At 41.8% G+C, this 23,771-nt stretch overlaps 1 protein-coding gene across 2 annotated transcripts in view; it reads right to left on the minus strand.

The window, feature by feature from the left end:
- LOC134839112 (histamine H2 receptor-like) overlaps positions 1–23,771 on the minus strand; it is an 86,866-nt gene that overhangs the window by 52,429 nt on the left and 10,666 nt on the right. The window contains exons 1-2 of one of the 2 annotated variants that reach the window (XM_063854551.1): positions 2,462–2,874; positions 1,520–1,884 (exon numbers count right to left, since the gene is read on the minus strand). In XM_063854551.1, the coding sequence (XP_063710621.1) occupies positions 1,520–1,843 (324 nt within the window). In that variant the 5' untranslated portion in view covers positions 1,844–1,884; positions 2,462–2,874. Of the gene's footprint in view, positions 1–1,519; positions 1,885–2,461; positions 2,875–23,771 lie in introns of those variants that run through there. The other variant, XM_063854550.1, reaches the window with a different exon arrangement.

A 23,771-nucleotide genomic window follows, 5' to 3' on the forward strand; every position in this document is an offset into this window, starting at 1 on the left:
ATTAAATCTCCGCTTACGCGTTAATAGGACAAAATATATCGCGCGTTAATTGACCCAAATTGGTCAAAATGGATATCTTTAAACATTCATAACTTTACAAAAAGTGATAACAGGCAGGGGCAGATCTAGGATTTTCTCGAAGGGGGCGGATTTTCAAAAAATTTTCCAAAATTTTGACGACCTTTATTTTTAGGTCGACCAAATTGATTCTTCGAGCTTTCCCAAAGCACTGTTTTGCCCTTATTTTGGCAAAATTTTGTGCGCCGCAGGCAAGTTTTTGAAAAAACAGTCAAAAAGCCGTTTTCGGGCACTTTTTGAAAAATTTTGACAAAAAAAAATCGCGTTTTTTTTGGCGCTCGCTCCCCCTCAAAGTTAGTATATATTGGCTTAATATATTCCCTGAGGAGGGACGTTATATTGGCGTTATAGTTAGTAATATATTCCCTGAGGAAGGGGGGCGTCCAACCCCCCCCCCCCCCCTAAATCCGCCCCTGATAACAGGTGAAATATCTTTTCAAATTTAAGCTCAGGACAACAATACTTTCGAATGATATAAAAGAACTCCGTCAAAAATGGCCAGTTAAAAAGTCGAAATTTGTCTGACGAAAAAAACCCACCTCGAGCACAAATATTCCGTTACTGTCGTATCGAAAGTCGGAACAATAAGAAAAACACAATTTCTAAACAATTTACAAGCCAGACTCAAGCCTGAGATAAAGTCCTTAGACCAAATAGTCAGTCTTCAGACGTTTCTGAAAATATTCCAATTTATCTACAGCGAAACAGGGCAAAGCTTTAGGGCAAAAAAGACTATCTACAAAAACCGGAAAAAGTAGATATGTATGCACGGTTTATAAACAGTATAATTTCTCAAGTTGAAAACTTAGGACAACATGTAATTTGAGGTTTTACAAAAAACTCTTCCGCTAAATCAGTTGAAAATGAAATTTGCCAAATCATGGTTTCGCATTGTGAATTTACGGCTCATGAGTTTCATATAGTTTGAACAAAATAAAGGCTGGTAAAGTAGTCGACATCGGGAAAAAAGCGTCGCGTCGTCGGCAGTGAACGCTAATTCATCGATACTCCAGACTATTAAAGCTCCATGATTAATACCTGTATATGGAAAAATTGTTTCGTCTCCGGCAAAGAAGGAATACTTTAAAGGAATGGATTAATCCAATTACAATGGCTTTCAGTCTATAATAAGATCAAACATCACCTAGTTTTCTTTCCCAATTTAACTATTGTTTGATAAAAGGAAGGAATTAATCAAGGTGAATATTATTTCCTTGTCCAAAACAATGAAAAAGTAAAGTTATGATCAAATACAGCGAATGATGAAAAACTTTTTTGTGACCCTGCTTGGAGAAGCTACCTCGATGCTAAGACTCTGAATTCCGATTCAAAAAATCTTGAAGAAACTTTTCCCATCTTAACTACAACTAACTGAGATTGCGGGCGTCAAAATTTTGAACTTCAAAGATGTGATTTTGACGTAACACCATAAATAGCTAACCTGGTATACTATGGACACTGGCACGACGACCACCGACACCAGCAGATCCGCACATGCCAGTGACACTATGAAGTAGTTGGTGTATGTCCTCAACCTCTGTTCCCTGGCAACCGCCCCCACCACCAGCAAATTTCCCATCACACTGATCACAACCAACACCCCCAGAAGCACTATCTGGGCCATGTCTGAAGCACCCACCCCGTCGGATGTTAATGAGTCATCAGCTGCCCCTCCCCCTTTTCCTATGCTTGCTGGTAGTGACGTCATCATTGACGTCAAAAACGACTCATTAGCAGTTGAAGATGTGACCAAATTTGAAAGCATTTTCTGGTTTTATTGTAGCCAAAGTTTCAATTAAACAGTATCTGAAAAAAAAACAGTACAATGAACTATAATTAATCGAAATCAAATCAGTCTATAGGTTCTGTAATTAGTTGGACATAAAAAATAGAGCAAATGGAAAGCAAAATTCCAGTTTGCGGAGGTTTTTTCTTAGTCCGGTAAAAAAGCGGAACTTAAAAGAAATGCTGAACAATAAATAATATTGACTGTTCTTATTTGTTTTTTTCTTTAAGACTACGTCGATTAATAATGGAAGAGCAAGTCTGAATTAATTTGACGGACATTATTGAATTTTGGGTAGCAAATAAAACTGCAAACAATAAGAAATTAAGAAACAACACGGATAAATTGTACGTCTGAAAATTTTGGACCTATTTTCCAATAAAAAATGATTACGTGATTATGAAGAACGCACAAATTTTCAGACTGAAATATAGCGATAAAAAATTTGGTGCAAATATGCGGCTCCAATTTCATTAGATTACAGAAAACTTGCAAAATTAAAGAGCCGAGTTTCCCTGATACCGAGAAGTTAAAAGTAGAAATGCAAAATACAGGAGTGTTTTGAATGTAATCACCTATGGCTTGTTTACAAATTACCTGTGAATATTTAGACTAATTGTGAATGACACGAAAGAATGGTCCAAGGCCCTTTTTCTGTCATTTTGTACCAACGCCTTAAATTTAATTTTAAAATTCAATATCCTGACTGGAGTTAAAATTTAACCCACTATTTGATCCGAACAATTCAACAGGCAAATTTCACCTCTATTTGTGAAAAACAGCCTCCAATTTGAACAAATTTTGCCTATGTGGGCATAAAAGTTAGGCTATCTACTTGAAGAATGATGTTTGTCGCCTTGATGATTTTAATGGTAAGTAATAGCTGCAGAATGTTTGAAATGAAAAAGAATAAACGATCTCTATCTTTAGTTATTCCTTTTAAATGGAAACTAATCAGTGAAATAGGTAATAAAAGAGGAATGTTTTATTTGTTCAAGTAGCATGCAATAGGTTGGACCGTTTGCCAACTGTGAGGAAAGAAGGGGAGTAAAAATAAACAAAAAATGGACTTGACCAATCAGAGGAGAGAATCGTTAGGAGAGGTAGGCTGGTTGATTGAAGGTTAATAGTATACGATAATAATATATTTGATGGGAGAGTAAATTATTCAAAAAAATCTCATCAGCAGAATCACTGCGTCTAAGCCGAAACTGATCAAAATTGGACCTGCTATGCCGAATTCGGCCTCCTGCCCGTACCCAACAAAACCTTCGAATCTTGATAGAAGTTTTTTATAGATAATATAACCTAATTTTCTGTGTTTTCTGTACAGAAATTATTTATTTCTCATCTATTATTAAGAATATACAATTTTTGGAAAGAAATAGCCATAAATCAGTTCACTGCTCAACTGCAACGAGATAAACATGCTTCGAGTCTACATAATAGACGAAGCATTACAATGCACAACAAAATAACAGTCTGGAATTTGGGGAGAGAACACAAATGGACTCTCCTTGACAGGACTCTTAAGGCCTACTGATAGCTCCTCTGCGACTAGCAGGAACCACATTAAAAAAATTAATATTTGCCATAACTTTGATCTAGAAAAAATTTATCGCACGTGATATAGAAATCAAAGATATGAAATAATACCTTGAATTGCTTTAAAATGACACTGTTTTTGTAACTTTTAAGAAAATCGAGCAATCGAGATTGGTTTTTTTTTTTTTGCAATTTTAGAAACACACATTTCTGCTTAAATTCGAGCAAATTTGTTCTCGGTTGCGCCAACTAATGGTAATTTGCAGAGATATTTGATAAACAAAGACATAAGAAGCAAATACGTTTTTTGAAAGGTGAAACAAAAAAATGATTTTCTACCAAGGGTTTTTGGTGCTTCAAGTTGTTGCTGACTAACGTTATCTCAACCTTAGGACATTTCAATTTGCAAATCAATTCGAAAACGTAAAACGTAGCTAAATTTCTACATAATGCAGCAACACTTTTTAATCCCACTATTATTACGATCAAGCGTATCAAGAATCTTACTATCACCTCGCGCGAGTCGTTGCGCTACAATGAGTTTCTGGCTAAGGTTAAGCATAATTTTATACTCAATCCTCCCGACGCATTTTCATATATTTTGATAAGACCAAATACAAATGTTCTTTTGAGATTCTGGATGAACTTGACACATTGAATCAAGTCTGTGAAACCTTCATCAAAAATTAAAACCAATTATCACGTAATACTAAGTTGGGGAATTAATCAGGGTCGTTTAATTTTTTTGAACTTCGAAAATGCCAAAAAAGTTTAATAAGAAAATTCATTTCAAAGAAAATTTATGGGCACAAAATGGACAACTAGGGATCTTCATATTTTGGTTTTCCTTAAAATCTATGACCAACAACATAAATTAAATAACGTTGTTGTTCCGACTTTCGATCCTAAAGTAACGGAATATTTGTGCTCGGGGTGGGTTTTTCTTTTCTTCAGACAAATTTCGACTTTTTAACTAGCCGTTTTTTGACGGAATTTTTTTTATCATTCGAAAACTATTGTTGTCTTGAGCTTGAATTTGAAAAGATATTTCACCTTTGATCATTTTTCTTAAAGTTATGTGTGTTTAAAGATTGCCATTTTGGCCAATTTGGGACAATTAACGCGCGATAAATTTCGCGCTATTAACGTGTAAGCGAGATTTAATCCGTCCTAGAAATCGTTCCAAATTGGTTCAAGGAAGCTTATATGCCATACTTGATTTGTTAATAGGCGCAAACAAATCAAATCTATCACTTTGTACTTAATATAACGTGTGGGGGATGTTTTTACATAAAATCTCAAATTTGTTCAAAATTTTTTTTAAAATTTTTTTTATTACATTGAAAGTCGGAACTTTTAAGGCTTTGCTCTGATACGAGCAGTCTTGTTGTTCCGACTTTCGATACGAAAGTTACGGAATACTTGTGCTGGGGATGAGTTTTTTTTTCTTCAGACAAATTTCGACTTTTTAACTAGCCATTTTTGACGGAATTTTTTATATCATTCGAAATCCATTGTTGTCCTGAGCTGAAATTTGAAAAGATATTTCACCTGTGATCATTTTGCGTAAAGTTATGAGGGTTTAAAGATTGCCATTTTGGCCATTTTGACCAATTTGGGACAATTAACGCGCGATATAATTCGCGCTATTAACGCGTAAGCGGAGATTTAATCCGTCTTATCAATCGTTCCAAATTGGTTGAACGAAGCTTATTTGCCATAATTGATTTGTTACAAGGAACGAAATCTATCTCTTTGTCCTTTATATGGCGTGTGGGGGGATGATTTTCATAAAAAATTTCAAATTAAAAAAAAAATTCATTTTATTTTATTTTATTTCATTTAATTTTTTATGTTATTACTGTTGCTCCATAAACCTTAGAAGGCAGTCGGAACATTCAGGGATTCGCCCTGATACGAGCAGTCTTGTTTATCTTTCGGTTGATTTATCTTCCATCAAGAGCAATCACATAATCTTTAAAACTTACTCCAAATGTTGTTTCATAGATATGTATTTCACGGCGTGTCACTTTTTGGCAAGACTAGAAGTCGATTTGAACCGAAAGTTTCACCTGAATTTAATGGTGCAGTTTTGTTTAGCTTCCTTTAAAAAACTAATTTTACAATGCGAAATGGCTGGTTTACCAACAGCGCATTAAAATGATTAACGCTTCATTTGTTTTTTAAATAGAGGTTTCAACCAATGTAAGAATCAAGCGTCCATCAATGAACAACAGATGCACATGCGAACATGCGATACTTACTTATCTTAGCGAATGATTTTGATAATTTTGATAATGAATTTTGATTTTGTTGATAATTTGATATGTTGAGTAAATAATTACATCGACTAAACAAAGTTTAATTAGGGAAAAAAGCTTCAAGAAAACCTGCTTCCCAAATTAGCTTGGTTAGTTAACAGGGTCTTCAAAGCTGTGTTTACCCATTTTTTTTTGATTTTTCACTCGTTATTTTTTTTGAACAAAGCTATGCGAAAAATTATGTAAGCAAAGCAGGCTAGTGTCTGCCTAGTTAGGTAGCCTTTTGCAAAGGCCAGCAAAAACGTAAGCAAAAAGGAAGTCAAAAAGGCAATAGTCATAATTGGATGGGAAGTAGTAGACCGGAAAAATCAAATGCAAATAAACTGCCTAATAGATTTTCAGCAGTATTCAACAACAGAAATTTAACAGGAAAATTTATAACTGAAAATTCCGACTTTGGATGAAAAAATGGTGCGATCTGACAACTCAAATTCGGCAAACACTACATTTGTAGGAAAACCTGAAAACAAACTCCAGAACAATTATAATTTTTCAACTAAATTTGTTTTTCAGTTCGTGAATGTAGTGACAACTAAATGATAATATAGTAACATTAAGTTTGAACAGTTTTTTGTGCTTCCTTGTTCAATTTCGCAATTTTCAGCAGTTTAGCATCTAATGCCACCCTAAAAGTTTCGAAATACACCATTGAAAGTAAAAGCACTGAAGTTTTTTTGCAGTATTTAATGATATTATGTTTTGCGATGATTGGTGTTGCAGCGCAAAAGTAAATTTTGTTTGTGTGAGAGTATATAAAGACAAAACAAGACTACTTGTATCATGGCGAAGCCCTGAATGTTCCGACTGCCTTTTAGGAATTATGGAGCAGTATTAACATAACAAAATTAAATGTAATATACATAAAACGAAAAAAAAATATTTCTAAAATTTGAAATTTTTAAATGAAAATCATCCCCCCACACGCCATATAAAGTACAAAAGAATAGATTTCGCTCCTTGTAACAAATCAATTATGGCAAATAAGCTTCTTTCAACCAATTTGGAACGATTTCTATGACGGATTAAATCTCCGCTTACGCGTTATTAGCGCGAAATACATCGCGCTTTAATTGTCCCAAATTGGCCAAAATGACAATCTTTAAACCCCCATAACTTAACAAAAACTGATCACAGGTAAAATATCATTTCAAATTTAAGCTCAGGACAATAATAGCTTTCGAATTATATAAAAATATTCCGTCAAAAATGGCTAGTTAAAAAGTCGAAATTTGTCTGAAGAAAAAAAACCCACCCGAGCACAAATGTTCCGTTACTTTCGTATTGAAAGTCGGAACAATGAGTGTGATTGGACTAAAACTGTCCAAATAAAAAAATGGAAGTGCGGCCAAGAGCCTAAACTCTTTTGTTTGTCAACCTGGTTTGAATCCCCCAATACCCAGACATTTATACATGTAACTTCCAGGGTTTATAGACCCATTTGACCGTTTTCAACCATTTTTTCTCTCCAGCTTGGTTCAAACTTGTTTATGTCTAACCTCTAAAAAAGAGCAATTTGTCTCAAGGACAAATACCAATGTTTTGAAAGCTTGCTTTGAGTTTTAAGCTATCAGTTGTTGTTGCTATGAACGATTTAAAAATGTTCCAAAATATCCTTTAAACAGTTATTCGGCGAGAAACAACTCAAATGTTTGATTGAATATCTTAGGTTTTTTTGATGGATTGAGATTGAGCGGAGAAATTTTGATTGGAGTAAACCAAACAACAAATTCGAATTTGTGCATTAAGGAGATGCTGGAGAAGACTTTAAACGATACTTGAACAAAGAAGTAATACCCACAGAAAAAAAAATTATTTTGAATGAGTGAGTTGGCTATTCTAAATGCTGTTATAAAAACAGCTCAATTAAATCCCTAGTACCTCCCAGATAAATTTTCATAGAGAATTTATTTTACCTGACATACGTTTTACAGATAGTTTTTGTAATATTTTTTTCGAGCCTTTTCAGTTTTTGTCGAAAAATGATCAACATAGAATTATGGGCAATCTGCAGAAAAAAGGTGAAATACAATTTTTAGGTTTTATCAGCGGTGTAGTTCAGGTAAAACTCAGAGATAATCATTTCAGATTGTGTCACAGCCAATGATTGCATTCTAATTGATCGAGTCGAATATCCGATAACTGTGTAGCGTGACATTTAAATCAGGAGCGGATTATGGGAGATGGGCGGTGGGGGGGGGGGGGGGGAGTACGTCCCCCTCCCCTCAGGGATTCGACCCACAGTCGACCCAAAGGGTCCCCCCTTTGATACTTTTTAAGAAACCTATTTTTGATGACAGACCCTAAAAGTTTTCTAAAGGCGCCTATGGCGCCATGGTATAGAAACTATGAGTGGGAGTGCGCGGCAAAAAAACGCGATTTTTTTTGTCAAAGTTTTCCAAAAAATGGCTAAAAACGGCTTTTTTGACCTGTTTTTTCAAAAAAATATGCCTGCGGCGCAGAAAATGTGGCCAAAAAAGCTTCTTTTTAGTGATTTAGGAGAGCTCCGAAAATCAATTTGGTCGACCTAAAAAAAAAAGTGTGTGTGAAATTGCTTATAATATTACAAAAAAAACAGAAAAACTAGTAACGCGTTTAAAAACAAGGGCCAAATTTAACGCGCCAAGTCTTAGTTTTTTGCTCAACAAAAACTTCCTCAAAATGGCGTGATTTATCGCATTTCCCGTACTGGAGTTCCATGGATAAAACAGAATAAAGTTGAGTGAGTTTTGTTGTCAGTGTCAATGAAAGTGAAGCTTATTCTTTTTTATCAATCAATGACTTTTAACTAGTTTTTGTCACTCAAAGATTTATCAGTCGATTATAATCTTAAAAAATGGATTATATTGCTATTATTCAATAAAGCATTAAAATCCATTGCGAATCAAATACAATTGATTAATTTTCATTTTTGTAGATAAAGAGAATGAAAATCCAATTAAATCAATATATTTTGGAATAAATCAGAATATCAACGCGCATAAAGTGTTTTCTACGTTTTCTATGTGAAAATGGGCTTTTAGATGAGGGACGTAGTCCCTGAGGATGAAGGGGGTCAATCAGTTGATTCAGGTTGAGTGATTCAGTTAGGGGTAAGCTTTTAGGTGGGGGGTTATAAGCGGCAGAGCGGCAAACGTTAGGGGGAGGGCGAAGTTAACGGAACCGTTCTGCAGTTTGAGAAAAATAAGAAAAATAAGGTTTGGAAATCAAGTAAACCGTACACTTGCTACGCAAAGTTTCTGCATTATCAGTTTTAATCCGTTGTTTTCCTGCTGATCCCTGCTTTTTTCAATTTTTTCAATTTTCAAAAAGAATAAGGCTGAAAAGTGTTTGATACAATTGAAAGGCACGCAAACACAGAGTTTAAAATTAAGGAAGCAAACAGATTGTACTTTCGATGTGTTTTTGGAGGAATCTTATTAAAGGTTTGTTTCCCGGGTCGAACTTGCAGTTTTGTGTTCAGACCATGTGGACAAAAATCATTAACCTCAGACCGTTGGGACTATTTTTTGGTAGTTCAAATCGCGTGGATTGTAAGATTTCGTGTTCAGGCCGTGAGTGCACACCGTGGAGACTGAACAATTACAGTTTCCAAGTAGACCGTGCGGACCGGGAGAATGTGGAAAACGTTAGCCGACAAATTTCTGGCTGCAGATTGAGAGCAATAAAATAGTCTACTCGGGCAGAGCCCGGGTTGACCTGCATACATCGAAAATGCTTATCATACAATTACATCCAACAAAAATCTTTATCACACAATTCCATACATCAAGTGTTTGGAGAAAAGGCGTGTCATACAATTTTTGGACCTTTTCGAAAACAAAAGAAAAAAGTTCAACCACTTCTGTGACTTTTTGAAAACAATTGAACATACTGGTGACAAAAAAACTGATTTAATTTTTTTTTGAAAAAAATGCTTGCCAAACAATTTCCATATATGAAAAGTGTATGACACGCCTTTTTGCCATAAAGGAACAATTTTTCAAATTTTTTTTGCCAGACAGTTGTTGGAAAATTCAAATGAGTTGTTTGCATTTTTGTCCACAAGATGAGAGCAATTTGCGGAAACAAAATAAAAATTCTAAATTTGAAAAAAAAAAACATTTTTAAGTTCTCATGTATGTGTATAAGTTAACATTCGTGACTATTTCAAAGCGTAAAGTAAAAAAAGTCGTAAACAAAATCATGAAAAGCCGTTATAATCAACTAATTAAAACAAAAATGCGGGAAATTTTGTTTCTTACAAGTTCTCTATTTGAAAATAGTGGTCGACACCCAATAATGATTACACGTCACCTCTACTGCACTCAATGCGATATAATTTGCTATATTCTGGCCTCTTAAAAGGTAGATTACTGGTGTTTAATCAAGCAGGGGGAGGAGAGGAGAGAAAAAGGACATGACAAATCTTCAGGTGACAAATGATCGCCAAACTAGGTCAATGTGTGCCAGTCGGTCATATTTGGAAGTTTGACCTTGAGAAGAGCAGAAAATACTTGATTTTGGAGAGAAATTTAATTTTTCAAAAATTCGAATGGAACATGTCATGCACGATTTTCTCGCGATAACTGAAAATCAGAAAAAGAAATCAGAACAATTTTAGAGCAATTGCGGGAAAGTTAGAAAGTAAAAACGAGTGGGAAATTGCTATTCGCAATTTCCGTCTATATACAATCGAGAGTAGAGCTGTCCTACTTGAAATAGAAGACAGAGTATCCCCGAGAGAGCGATTACTAAAGTTGGACCAGAGTGAACCTTCAGCGGAAAGGCGGACAACTAGAGTGTCCCAACGGTCCAAGAGAACTCAAATTCTAGAGCATGAACTTATCCTTGCTGTCCAAACTATAAAACATTAAACTTCTCTTAGTTATTTATTTCTTGAGTTAGTTACTGACTGGATTATTTTCCCAATTCTTGAGCGTGCTGCTATGTGAGTACAAATTTAAATTCTAGAGTGTGTTTTGTAATTGTTATGTTGAGGTAAGGCGAGTTTTAGGTTGATCCATCTGAAATGGATCAAAGTTACACTGTCTAATAAAAAGTAACCTAACGGATTGTTCCAACCCGGTTTTTAACGGCGTTCATGTATTTTGGGTATCTAGAGACCTAAGTATGGGGACGTTTCTAATTCTAGAGTGGGGGGATATTTTAGTAGTAGCCTTTAAGCTGTAACGGGTCGTAGTCTCATGTCATAAGCGAACCGAACTGGCTCCGACCGTTCTTGAGGTGGGAAAACACAAGAGATAGTGTCCCTGACCCTTGAGCCAGTGGTTATAGGGCCTATTTTTCTTAAGCCTCATGTGTGACTGCAGTAGACGAATGTTACATAGTGTTTTTATGGCGCTCCTGGGTGTTTACGACATCAAGACTACGGAGTCGAACCCACTTGAGACAGCTTCGGGCTGAATGCCCATTCTAGAGTACCGGCGGTACGGTTCGACAGGATCGTGCAAACCTTCCGGTTGTACCGTGATAGCTTTTTAAGAAAACTCGAGAAAATTTCCTGGTACGCTCTCCGAACGAGGCTTAGCTAACCGAGTAAAGGGGGGCAACTAGGGGGACAAAAACACGAGCAAAAAGACAAAAAGCAAAACAAAAACCAAAAAAGAATAGAAAAAGGAACAAAAACCATAAAACGAAAAAAGACAGTGACTTTGACACCAGATTAGTTGGATCAAACCTTTATATTAATTAAATAGTATACCCATACTGTTTTACAAGTTCGATCGTTTCGATCAACCTAGCAATTTAAACCAGTAAACTGAATAAAGTGCCCGAAGTGGGGCGTTATCAAGGGTTTTCAGATAGCTTGGAACTTAGCTGGACCAATAGGAGACTTGACTGGAAGAGGTGACCAGCCGAGTGGGAAAGTGGTTCAGGGACACTTGAGCTGAACCAATAGGAGACTTGACTGGAAGAGGTGACCAGCCGAGTGGGAAAGTGGTTCAGGGACACTTGGCTGAACCAATAGGAGACTGGACTGGAACAGGTGACCAGTCGAGTGGGAAAGCAGCCAAGAAGGATTTGGCAATTCTCGAGTAGTCTTGGGACACTAGCCTTGGGACACCAGTCTTGGGACAGTAGTCTTGGGACACTGGTCTTGGGACACTGCCCTTGGGACAGTAGTCTTGGGACACTAGCCTTGGGACACTAGCCTTGGGACAGTAGTCTTGGGACACTAGTCTTGGAACAGTGGTCTTGGTACAAGGGTCTTAGGACACTAGCGGAGAGTACTGTGATAGTGACGAATAGTCTTGGGACGGTATAGAAATTGAAGTCAAATTACAACAAGTGCGTTTTAAGACAGAATAAGACAAATCGAAATAGGTAGGGTTAAGACCAAATTAAGGAAAATTTTTCGGAGGTTTTAGAAAGAGAATTGGATAAGGTTTTTAACACGTTGTACAGAATTTGTTACCACAAAAAATATTTTTTTTTACCCCTAGAATAGAATCGTGTATATAATAAAATTGTAAATAAAAGCAGTTGTAAATAGAAATAATGAGGCGGAGTAGGGTACCGGTGCTCGAAAAAAGGTCAAGTGGATCAAACACGAAATATAATTCATCGCTGCGCGGAACGACATCAACGGGCCCAAAGATAACGAAGACGAACTTTTCAGTTAACATGGTCAACACAAGGAGTACAGCGGAGAACAGGGCGAAAGAGGACACGGAAGGGGAGCGAGTAGAACCCACCATCGAGATTGATCTAGAGACACCCGATCAAAGTGTGGATGAAACAAGGAAGATGGCGACAGAGTCAACTCCAATGCCCAATGCAGAGGAACCGAACCAGAAACCCATAGAGTTCTCACCGATAGATGACGCGGAAGATGCAATAGGCAACACCGAAGAAACGGTGAAAGAAGACTCTCAAGTAAAGAGGACATCTTTTACGGAAAAATTGGGAATAATGTTCGGAATAAAAACAAAAGAAAACGTGACTGAAGAACCAAAAGCAGAAAGAGCACGAACATTTGGGACAGTGAGCACGAAGACCTCAGAAGCCAATCCAAGAGAGGAACGAACTAAAGCAGAGGCTACGGCCGAAGAGAGACCGACAGCTGACCATGAAGAGACTACCATTGAGCTGGGTGACTTGTTGGCGAAATTAAATCAGATTGACAAAAGACTTAAGCACAGTGAAGAAGACAGAGAGGTGATAAAGAAGGAGATAAGATACAACAAGCACGAGTATCTAGACAGTTATTTTAACCTGGCTAAGGCAACAGAGGAGAGACTCAAGGAGATGTCAGACAAGGTAGAAGCCACCAATGAAGAACGAGAAAAGAACATCAAAACAGACATGCAACAGTTGAAGAACCGATATGATGATGTCAACAACCAATTAGGGAGCCTGGAAAGGAGAATGGACACAATGAGCAAGAGTCAAGCCGAGAGTTCGTGTGCAATACAGGCGAAGTTGGATGCAATCTTGAGAGGTTCTACTCCACAAGAAAGACCGGCAGCGGATCGTACGCAAAGCACCAGAGTTGACTTTGTAGAACCACAAAGGAACAAACGGCAATCGACACCGTTGCCCTTAACCAGGGATGCGATAAGCATAGCACCAACAACTGCGAAAACAATAATGAAGAATGGAACGTCGAATACAACGGCTGCTCCGGGAGATTCAACAGCTAACAGCAACACAGGACCAGATGCTATGACATGGGCCAGCACTTGGGAGATGATGAACAGGACTCTAGAGGCCTTCGCCACGAGGAACACTGACTCGAGCGACAGGAGAGAGGGAAAATCAAGAAAGACATTCAAGAAGCCAAAAGAATTCAAGGACGACTCCGATGGATGCATTGACACTTGGGTGGAAGTGATGAGATTACATCTAGAGCAAGACAACTTGAGTGACGAAAGGCAAGCATGTACAGCCATACTGAGCAACTTGGAAGGAACGGCATTAAAATGCGTGGTCGCAAAGAAGGAGGAAGAACGCGACACCGCGGACAAGATCTTCGAGATATTGCTGAATCGATTCGGGTCAGGCATGAAGGGTCACCAAGCGATGATGCGATTTGAAAAGAGAAGGCAGAGGGACGACGAGTCAATAGATCGGTTCCTAGATGACCTCGAGAGCTTGAGAAGGAGGAGTGACCCAGAGGAGTCGACAAATAGACGGAACTTTAGCATTGCCTCGAAGTTCATCGATGGGGTGAAAAGTGATGACTTAAGGACAATGTTAGCAACATACTACACATTGTCGAAGGACAGCGCACCCACCCCAGAAGAAATGAGACAGAAATCAAGAGAATACATGCTGATGAAACCTAAGAAGTACTCATATTCCGAAAACAGGAACACGCAAGGGGGAAGCCAACCCCAGAGGTCATCATGGTACAAACCTAGAGATGATATGGACAAGCGTAGATCATGCGCGAACTGCGGGTCAGCGGATCATCATGTGGCTGACTGCACAACGTACAAACAAGGCATGAAGAGCCTAGGTTATGCACCGGATGAGGAGGATATGAGCCAGATGGAGGAACACGAGTACTATAATGGCTTGATCATCAAGATAGGCGCCAGATGCTTCTTCTGTAATCAGGAGGGGCACTTCAGAATGGATTGTCCCTTGTTCTGGGAAGCGGTCAAGGACCAGAATCACCCCAAACATAAGTTGGCATTAGCGGCGGTGCAGAATCAGCGGAACAGGCAAAACGAGTTTGAATCTAGGAACTTGGGGGCACCAAACACCGAATTGCCGACGAAGACAGTGAAAGCTGTTACACATGTTAGCGGTGCGTTAGAGTCCGCGGCCGGAAGCTCTCTAGAGATAAATTATGAGAAAGCGGCGACGGAAGCAATTGCCAAAGTGAAACAAGATCTGGCTGCGAAAGAAATAGAGCAACGACTAAAGTTGGAGATCGAAAGACAGAATTTTAACGAAGCATTAACCGGATCGAACTCAATACCAGAGGCTAGAACGGGCTCAATGAAGACCGGGAATTGTAACACCGTGAAAATGGTGACAGGTAAACCTTTTGGGATATCGAAAATCGGAGCAAGAATAATGTCGATAATCACAGTGGGCGGACACGAGGTAACCAGAAACTTGAGCGAGCCGAGCGACCAGACGATAATGCACATTGACGTGTATGCAGACTACTTGAGTGGAATAAGTCCACAAACGACTTCTAGAGCGCTCAGGGCACTACTCACGAGAGGGGGCAGCAAAACGGTACGTGTTGATAATAGGTACACTGAAGCTTATGGTCCACACGAGGTCATGCTGAATATAGATGGAATCAACATCTATACAAAGACGATGATAACATGCGACGAAGACCTAATTGGACAAATCTATGTAGGGAAAGAAGAATTGAAAGTAAGATCGATCGGACACTGTGCCATGCTTGAAGAAGATGCAATGCACATCGGGACGGAAGCAGACGTGACAGGGCACGTGCTAGACATAAATGGCAAAAAGACTCAGTTGCGTGGATTACTTGACACGGGAGCAGTCTTGAGCGTCATACCAATCGAAACATGGGAAAAGATGGGCTTTGACAAAGGTGACTTGATAGACTCGAGAATACGGCTGTCAGCTGCAAACAAAGGGGCCCTACGGGTGCTGGGCAGGACGCCGATAATAGCCCTCAATTTGGGGGAACGTAACCTGTGGATGAGCTTCATCGTGGTAGAAAACCTAGATGAATCTGACCAATTCATTTTGGGCAGAGACTTCATCAGGAATTTCGACGTAACGATTGATCTAAATAATGCAATGTTCAGGATACGGAATCCGGATAGGAGGTACGCAATCAAACCGGTAAATTTAATAATGGCGAATGAAAACAAAGCACCGGTATTCTTGAGTAGGAGAGTGAGGTTAAAAGCTAATGAAGCGGCGATCGTAAGCTTGAGGATGAAAAATTATAATGAACTAAGTGACAACAAGCAAGTGTGTATAGTTCCGAATCCCAATAGTCAAAGCGCTGCTGTTTTAGGAAGATCATTTTCGATAACGAAGAGCGGCCTCTGCGTCAGTGTCTTGTTGAATACCCTTGATATACCGATCACGATACAGAGAGGGAGGAAGCTGGGATATGCTTTACCGGTTAAAACTCGATATGAAACAATTGAAAACTCAAAACAAAATGAAGTTGTTGATTGTCCCAACCACAGGGACAAAATTTGTATCTTGAGACGATTGCAGAGAATAAAAGATTCTTCAGGTCTTATCAAATCACTTAAGTCAGAAACGGACGATGGGCTTTCGAGCTGTTCGAACTTTCCAGAGAGACCCACACTAGATGAAATGCAAATTGATAAACCGGTTCTGCCGGAGATTGAACATTTAAGGGGCAAACTGAAAGATGAACAGCTCGAAGCTATCAAGGACGTACTAGAGCGAAATGAGGAGGTCTTTTCAAGGCATAAGGCGGATATCGGGTGTTGTAATTTTGTTGAACATGAAATTGAACTTGAGGAAAACGCGGTACCACACAGGGAGGGGGCGAGGCGCATGACCCCACACAAATCGGACGCGTGTAGAAAAGAAATCGAAACGTTACTAGAGTATGACATGATAGAACCATCCAAGTCACCGTGGGCGTGTGGAGTAGTGATGGCCAAAAAGAAAGGCGACCAGTTAAGGTTTTGTTGTGACTTTCGATACCTGAACTCCGTCACGGTGAAGGATGCCTATCCCATACCTAGAATTGATGAGAGCCTCTCGAAGTTAGGTGATGCAAAATTTTTTACGACTCTTGATTTAGGCTCGGCTTTTTGGCAGGTACCATTAAGGAAGCAAGACAGGGACAAGACAGGGTTCGCCTGCGAGTTGGGTCTGTTTCAATGGAAACGGATGCCGTTTGGACTCTGCAATGCAACAGCCACGTTTCAGCGGCTGATGGCACACGCGTTGATAGGCGTGACGAAGAAGTACGGCAACCTGGTAATGTGCTATGTGGACGACGTGGTAATAGCAACGCCGACACTAGAAGACCACATCGAGAGGCTTGACGAGGTGTTCGCGTGCATGAAGAGATCGGGGCTGAAGTGTAAACCATCAAAGTGCGAGATACTCAAGGACTCGATTAAATACTTGGGAAGGATGGTAGATAAGCACGGCATTAGACCTGATCCAGACGCCGTGGAAGCAGTCCTAACCTGGAAATCACCGAAGACGGAGCACCAGCTGATGAGCTTCCTGGGTTTCGCCAACTATTATAGAGAATTCATCAAGGGCTATGCGGACAAAGTATACCCGATGCAACAACTAATGAGACATAAAGGCAAGAAGTTCACGTGGAACAACGCGGCAGAAGACTCATTCCAGAGAATAAAGAAAGAGCTATGTGAGGCACCAGTACTGGGTATGCCGACAGAGAAGGGGATGTACGTGCTAGACACGGACGCGTCAGTAGTCGCCATTTCTGGGATTCTCCATCAAGAACAAGAATGGAATGGGAAGACAGTCTTGAGACCAATAGCATACGGGAGCAAGGTCCTAAGTGACACAGAAATGAAGTACGGAGCACCGAAAGCAGAGATGTTCGCGGTGGTCACCTTTGTCGAAAAATACAGAGCATACCTAGGCAGTGAGCCCTTCAAGCTGCGAGTCGACAACCGAGCACTAAGCTGGCTGAAAACGTACTCAATGGACCAGAGCTATATTGGGAGGTGGATAGTTCGCTTGGATGGATACAACATGATAATTGAGCACAGAACACGAGATAAACATCAAAATGCTGACAGCTTGAGTAAGAAGACGGAGTTCTACGAGAGGCAAGAACAAAGAGAGGCGGACAGACCTGAGATCAAAGACGGCTTCTCCTTTATGGACAAAGAAACGTACGACAGTCTTCCACTCACGAGATGGCTGGACAAATCAGGCAAACCGATAGAAGATCATCCCGAATTGCCGAAGGAGCCTCTTGAGAAGACCATCTTGAAGAAAAATAGAGGGATTCCGATAGGAATAATGCTCAAGTCCAAGATCGTGAGGGAGACACTCAAGGCAAAAGGTTATGATCTCACCCAGGTAGAGGAGGGAACGGTCCGAATAGATGAAGACTTAATGAGGTTGCTTGAGAAACTATCAGATGACAAGCCCGTGATCCAAGGGAAAGGTCAGGAGGCACCGGAACTAACCATACTTCGGAGAGAAGAAACAGTGAACAATACTGACGTCTCAAAAGGAAGCATCACTGATAGCAAGGAAGTTGTGCGATCACTAGTTGAAAAAATCCCCGACAAAATTCTGGAGCAGACAAAAGTCAGGGATAAGAAAGTAACATTCAGAGAAGAAGTTGAACACCGGGGACCAGATCAAGAGTCCGGGGAGTGGTCCAGATTCATGGAAGAAGACGAAACCGGAGAAGGGAAATTGTCCGGGGAGCGTGAAGAATGGGATGAAGACTCGGATGAGAGCAGCGAAGACCAAGACAGTCTATGCATGATACTGGCGGAAGAGAAGATAAGACAGCACGACAGGGAATTACAGACGGATCCATCTTCAGGGACGTACAATCTGGAAACACAAGAGGTACGAGGTGGTGAAGAGCTCGAGAAAATAGCAGTTTCAAGAAAACCACTAAGGGAACTATCGTGCAACTCAAACGTCAGAACGAATCTGGTACCAGAAGACGACATGAAAATCGTGAAAAGGATGATATGTGTGAAGCTGGGTGATGACACCCACAACCCTGGTGAAATGAATGGACAGATCATGGCGCTAAAGGAGCACGTTAAGGCGAGATACAGGCTGTCTGACCTAATAAGGGCCCAGAAGAATGACAAAATGACAAGTAACCTCTCCAAATGGATCCATTCGGGAGTCAAGGAGAAGGGGGAACTTGAGGAAGACAGCTACAAGATCTTGAGCCAGTTCTACAAGGAAAAGAGAGATTTACTTTATCACACAGCTGAAGGGGTGGTAGCGTGCAAGAGAAGAGATGAGGAAAAAATATTACACAAACACAACCTCATCATACTACCACAATTGTACCAAACGGAGGTGCTTTTCAGATCACACGACCAGATGGGCCACCAGGGGATAGATAAAGTACAACAAAGGATACTTCACAGGTTTGATTGGCCGGGAATGAGAAAAGCTTGCGAGAGATGGGTGAATGCCTGCCTAGCATGCCTTCAAGTAAAAGACCCAAGGAAGATGAAGTTTCCCCTCAAGTCTGTCGAGAGCTCGGAATTCAATGAAGTGGTGCAGATAGACCATCAGAAAATCTGCATGACGGAGTCGGGTTATAACCAAATACTAGTTATAATAGATCACTTCACCAAGTTGGCGGAAGCGGTTCCGTGCCAGACAGCCTCGGCAGAGGAGACATGTGATCACCTGATAACGCATTGGATATCGCGGTATGGTTGTCCAATGACTTTCCAGTCGGACAACGGCAAGGCTTTCGTGGGGGACTTGACAAAAGAATTGATGAAGAGATCACACATTGCTCAAGCGCACTCGACGACCTATCATCCACAGACCAATGGGCTGGTAGAGAGACAGAACAGGACACTGGTCAACATGCTCAGGGTGTACTGCTCGAGATACATGACGGACTGGGACAAATACCTGCCACAGGTAGTAGGAGCCTATAATAGTACTCAGCACTCAACGACGGGTATCAGTCCTTTCATGATGTTGACAGGCAGGGAAAGGGCAATGCCTATAACATTCTTTTACCCGGAGTACGAGGGGAAGAGGACGTCACCTCAAGCATACGTGAAGGAAGCGATCAAAAGACAACAAGAGCTAAACGAGCTATGTCGGAGAAACACGGCGCAAGCGCAAATGAGGCAACGCAAGAAATATGACGAAAAGATACTAAGAGCAAAGCCATACGAAGTGGGCCAATACGTGTGGGTCTTCCAAAATGTCATACCGCCCAAGGGAACAAAGAAACTACTCAAGAAATGGAGAGGACCGTTCATGATTACGGAAGTACATCAACAAGGACGGTTCTATCGCTTGAGTACAGGGCGACCAGCACATTACGAAAATCTGAAGCCTCATGTCCCGTCCCCGGAGGACTGGTGCCTACCAAGAGACATGGAAGGTCTTGAGTACCTGGTGGTGGAACCAGCGTGCGAAGTGAATGAGAAAGGCACTAGAGAGAAAAATGATGGTAATGAGAACTTGAGTTTGGACGACAACGAAAAGATAGAAGTGGAGTCGGATGCAGGTTCATTTGTAGAAGAAGACTGGAACGACCCAGAGCAAAACGAGGTACCGAAGTGGATGGAGCCGGATCGACCAACACCACCGGAAACCAGGACTGGCAATCGTAAACGCACAGGCATGAGGTACAATAGGTACGGGGATGACTTCTTGATCGATAAGATACAGCCAGACAAGTTGGGCGATGAACTACTAAGCGCAGGCGAACTGGAAGCCGGAGAGGAATGGCAGGTCATTGACGATGGTGGACATTATCCGCAGGATGATTACTCGACGCCAGAATTGGAGACGGATCTCGAGCAGAGTGAAATAGAAAGGAGGGAGAACACGAACTTGAGGATTCTAGAGTGGATGCGTGATGTCAAGGACGAGAGCCACGAAGGACAAAGCATTCAGCAAGTCGATATATCAGCAGCAAATTACATGAAGACAGAGGACCCTCTTTTCGGATGGACAGCAACAGACAGGCCACTGGACATCCCTAAGGACAATTCAGACCCGACTACATCGACGGGGACGTCGATAAATATTTTTGTCCGGGGAGTGGGGGTAGGACTTACCCACACCGAAAATTTGATGATAAAGAAGCTCAAGGAAGTGAGGGAAACAAGCGGATTGGAACTGGAGGAAGAAGAACCAGAGCCTACCATAGGAAGGAATTTCAAAACGAAATTCGAAATACCCAATGAATACTCAGAGAACATCATGATAACAGATAGCGACTTCATCCTGTCAAACAGGACCAGCGCGATCTGCATCACGGCGGATATGAGTTTCAAATCAAGATTGGAGGCTGACTTCAAAAGAGAGTACCAGAACATAGAGTTTCTGTTCAGACAGAGGCCAGGACTGGGAGGCATAGCAGCGCTTCCACCGTCAGTGGCACAAGTCCCGGGCAAATACCTCTGCTTCCTAGTAACGAGAGTCAACGACAGAAACACAATTGATCCCGAACACGTGATATTGGCACTGACAAGACTACGTGACTTCATGATTGAAAGAGGAATAGTGGAGGTCTCGATGCCGGTGTACGACCCAAACAGGGGCAAACTGAGCTCGAGGGAATTGTACGCTATCCTACATGTGGTCTTTGCAGAAACAGAGATAATGGTGCATCTTCACAAGAAGTACTACTTGAGCATCGCCTGAGTCGGGTACATGGAGGTATCAGGTCGGGTGTGAGGGAGGAGTCTTGAGTCAGGTACTGGGGTGCGGCGCAGGTAAAGGGATCTTAAGATGTGATTGGCATGACAATTGAATTTTAAAAGAAAGAATTGATGGTGCTAAAACATAAAATGAATCTGCATGTTCTTAAGGGAGATCCAATCAAATTGTTTTAAGTGATATGTGAATGATGAGATTTTAATCATATGGGTAGAAGGGGGGTCTCTAGGTTAGGAACGTGACATACTAAGTTTTAATGAGCTCTATGTTTTCAGATCAGGTTTGAAAACAAAGTTGAATATCCAACTACACTCAAACGAGAAACAGAAAAAGAGAATCTTGATTGAACACGCGACAATCCGGATCTACAGCAAGTGCTTGCAAGAGAAGATTTCTAGAGAATTCTTGAGTTGGTAAGGTAATTCTTGAGTTGGTAAGGTAATTCTTGAGCTGGTTGACATCTATCTACACACATCCCGAAGTTATAAAGAATGGCAGACCGATTCTGGAACTCTATGCCCACGGCTCTGCAGAGGCCCACTCTTGACGAGCTGTACAGACGCTTGAGGGACCTGGACCACACCCAGATCGACGAGAGAATGGCGGTGATGCTGAATGCGATCCTCCAGTTGGAGGACCAGGGCGAGTGCAGGGAGTCTGCGACGGAGGCTGTCTTGATAGTCGGCTACACCACTGAGGGCATATCAAATCGAGCACAGACCAGATGGTTGTCTTGGAATGCGGATGGAGGAGTAAGGGGCTTTGACTTGGCAAGAAATCCTGGCCTGAGTAACAACACCGAACACGGCGCAGGAGAGTTCCCGCTACCGACGAGGCCAACAGCGAGATCCACGGGCCAGAGCTCGAGTAAGGTGCCGTCGATGTCGCGAGCACAACAGACGACCGAGGCATATCCGGAGCTGGGAGTCCTAAGGAAAGAGCTTGAGAAGGCGCTGAAGGAAAAGAATAAAGCGAACCTCGATCGGGATCAGGCGAAGTTGGATAGGGAGAGGCTTCAGCTGGAGAGAGACCAGGCAGTCGACGAGCGGGATCAGACGTTGAAATTACTTGAGATGCTAAGGGCGGAACATCAGCAGGAGCTAAAGGTGCGGGAGAACGCCGCGAATCGCGATCAACTAAAGTCGGAGTTGGAAAGGATAGAACAACGACAACGCGAGCTGGACGCACAAAAGGGAGCCAGGTCAAACGAACGAGTGGTGACAAGCTCAAGGCCAGAGTCGCGCATGGAGGTGGATGAAGCTCCCAGGGCTAGAGGACGGTTCAACCTTGACCGCGAGGCCAGGGAACACATGAGTGAAGGGTTGGAGGTCTGGATACCGAATGACGCGACGCCCTCCTTGCGCAATCTAGAGACCCAACCTGTACGTCCTCTGATGGATGTGGTGTTACCAGGATATACACCAACCTCGACCTCGAGCGGTAGTCAGGTGAGTGGCGCCTCATCGCGCCTGAAGGAGCTGGGCGAGAAATTGCAGCAGCAGAGTCGTGAAAGAGCGACAAGGCCAGAGCTTCCACCAACTTGGAGGGAACAGCCGGTCAGAAACGTCGTGATCGCGAGCTACAAGAAGGACACAGAGGGGAACTACCACAAGCATAGTCATTTGGACTGGAATGCGGAACAGCAAGCCAGGAGGGACTGCTTCCACGACGCAGCCTGGGTGCAGTATCTAGCGCCACCTCGTGTGCCAGAGGGTGCGGTTCACCTGATTATAGGGGACAGCCTGGTGCGGGTGTTGACCCAGATCCGGTCACATTGGCAGACGGGAGTCTTGAGTTTCGCTGGAGCTGCTACGCCACAGATGTTGGCAACTCTGGACATGCTAGGAATGACCAAAGTTTACACAGTCACCTTGATGGTTGGGACCAACGACGTGTCGAGAGGAGAAGCAAGGAAAGTGACGAGGCTAAGCGACAAGATAAATTGCCTTCTTGAGGAGCTGAGGATCCAAATGGATCCCATCCTGTTGACGATATGCACGGTCCCCTATAACATGATGTTTGATCAACACTCCCTAGAGATGAACCAGAGGGTGCGGAGCCTGAACAAGGCGATCAGAGAAATACACCGAAACAGTGTGCTTCCTCTCGGGCTGTTAGACGTTGCAGAACGCATGGAGAACAAGGGATTCCCTGAAGACACCTCGAAAGATGGAATCCATTTCGATAGGCCAAGGGGAGCTGAGTGGCTGAACGATGTCTTCCAGGTTCACATAAACACGCTAGAAGCGGACCTGCTGGAGACAGCCCAATTCACTTTAGGGCCACCTCCCAACCCACCATTCCTTGCCTCGAGGGCCTTGGCTGGTCGATTGGGAGCGAGAGTTGATACTAGAGATAGCTCGAGGAGCAATCAGACCCGATTGCAGAGTGCCACACCAATGGAGTCGGAGGAGGTAGAGTCATCAACACCCCCGACCTCGGCGATGTCCTCCGTGGTGGTGGCAGATAGCAGGAGAGAAAAGAAGTCTAGGGAGACTACCCGCTTGAGATATCCTGAGAAGGTGAAGGAACTGGATCTAGAGACTTTGGAATGCAGACGAGAGTTGGCGGAAACCCTGGGGATCGAACGAGTGTCGCATGAGGACTTGAATAGACATCATTGCGTAGACTGGTTGAAAGCACACGAGGCGCATTTCTCGAGAACGAAGTTAATGGAGACTACAGACCTGACTGGAATTCCCACAAAAACGATCATGGGA

Source organism: Symsagittifera roscoffensis, chromosome 2 (assembly GCF_963678635.1).
Source record: "Symsagittifera roscoffensis chromosome 2, txSymRosc1.1, whole genome shotgun sequence".
In the NCBI taxonomy this organism is placed as follows: Eukaryota; Metazoa; Xenacoelomorpha; order Acoela; family Convolutidae; genus Symsagittifera; species Symsagittifera roscoffensis.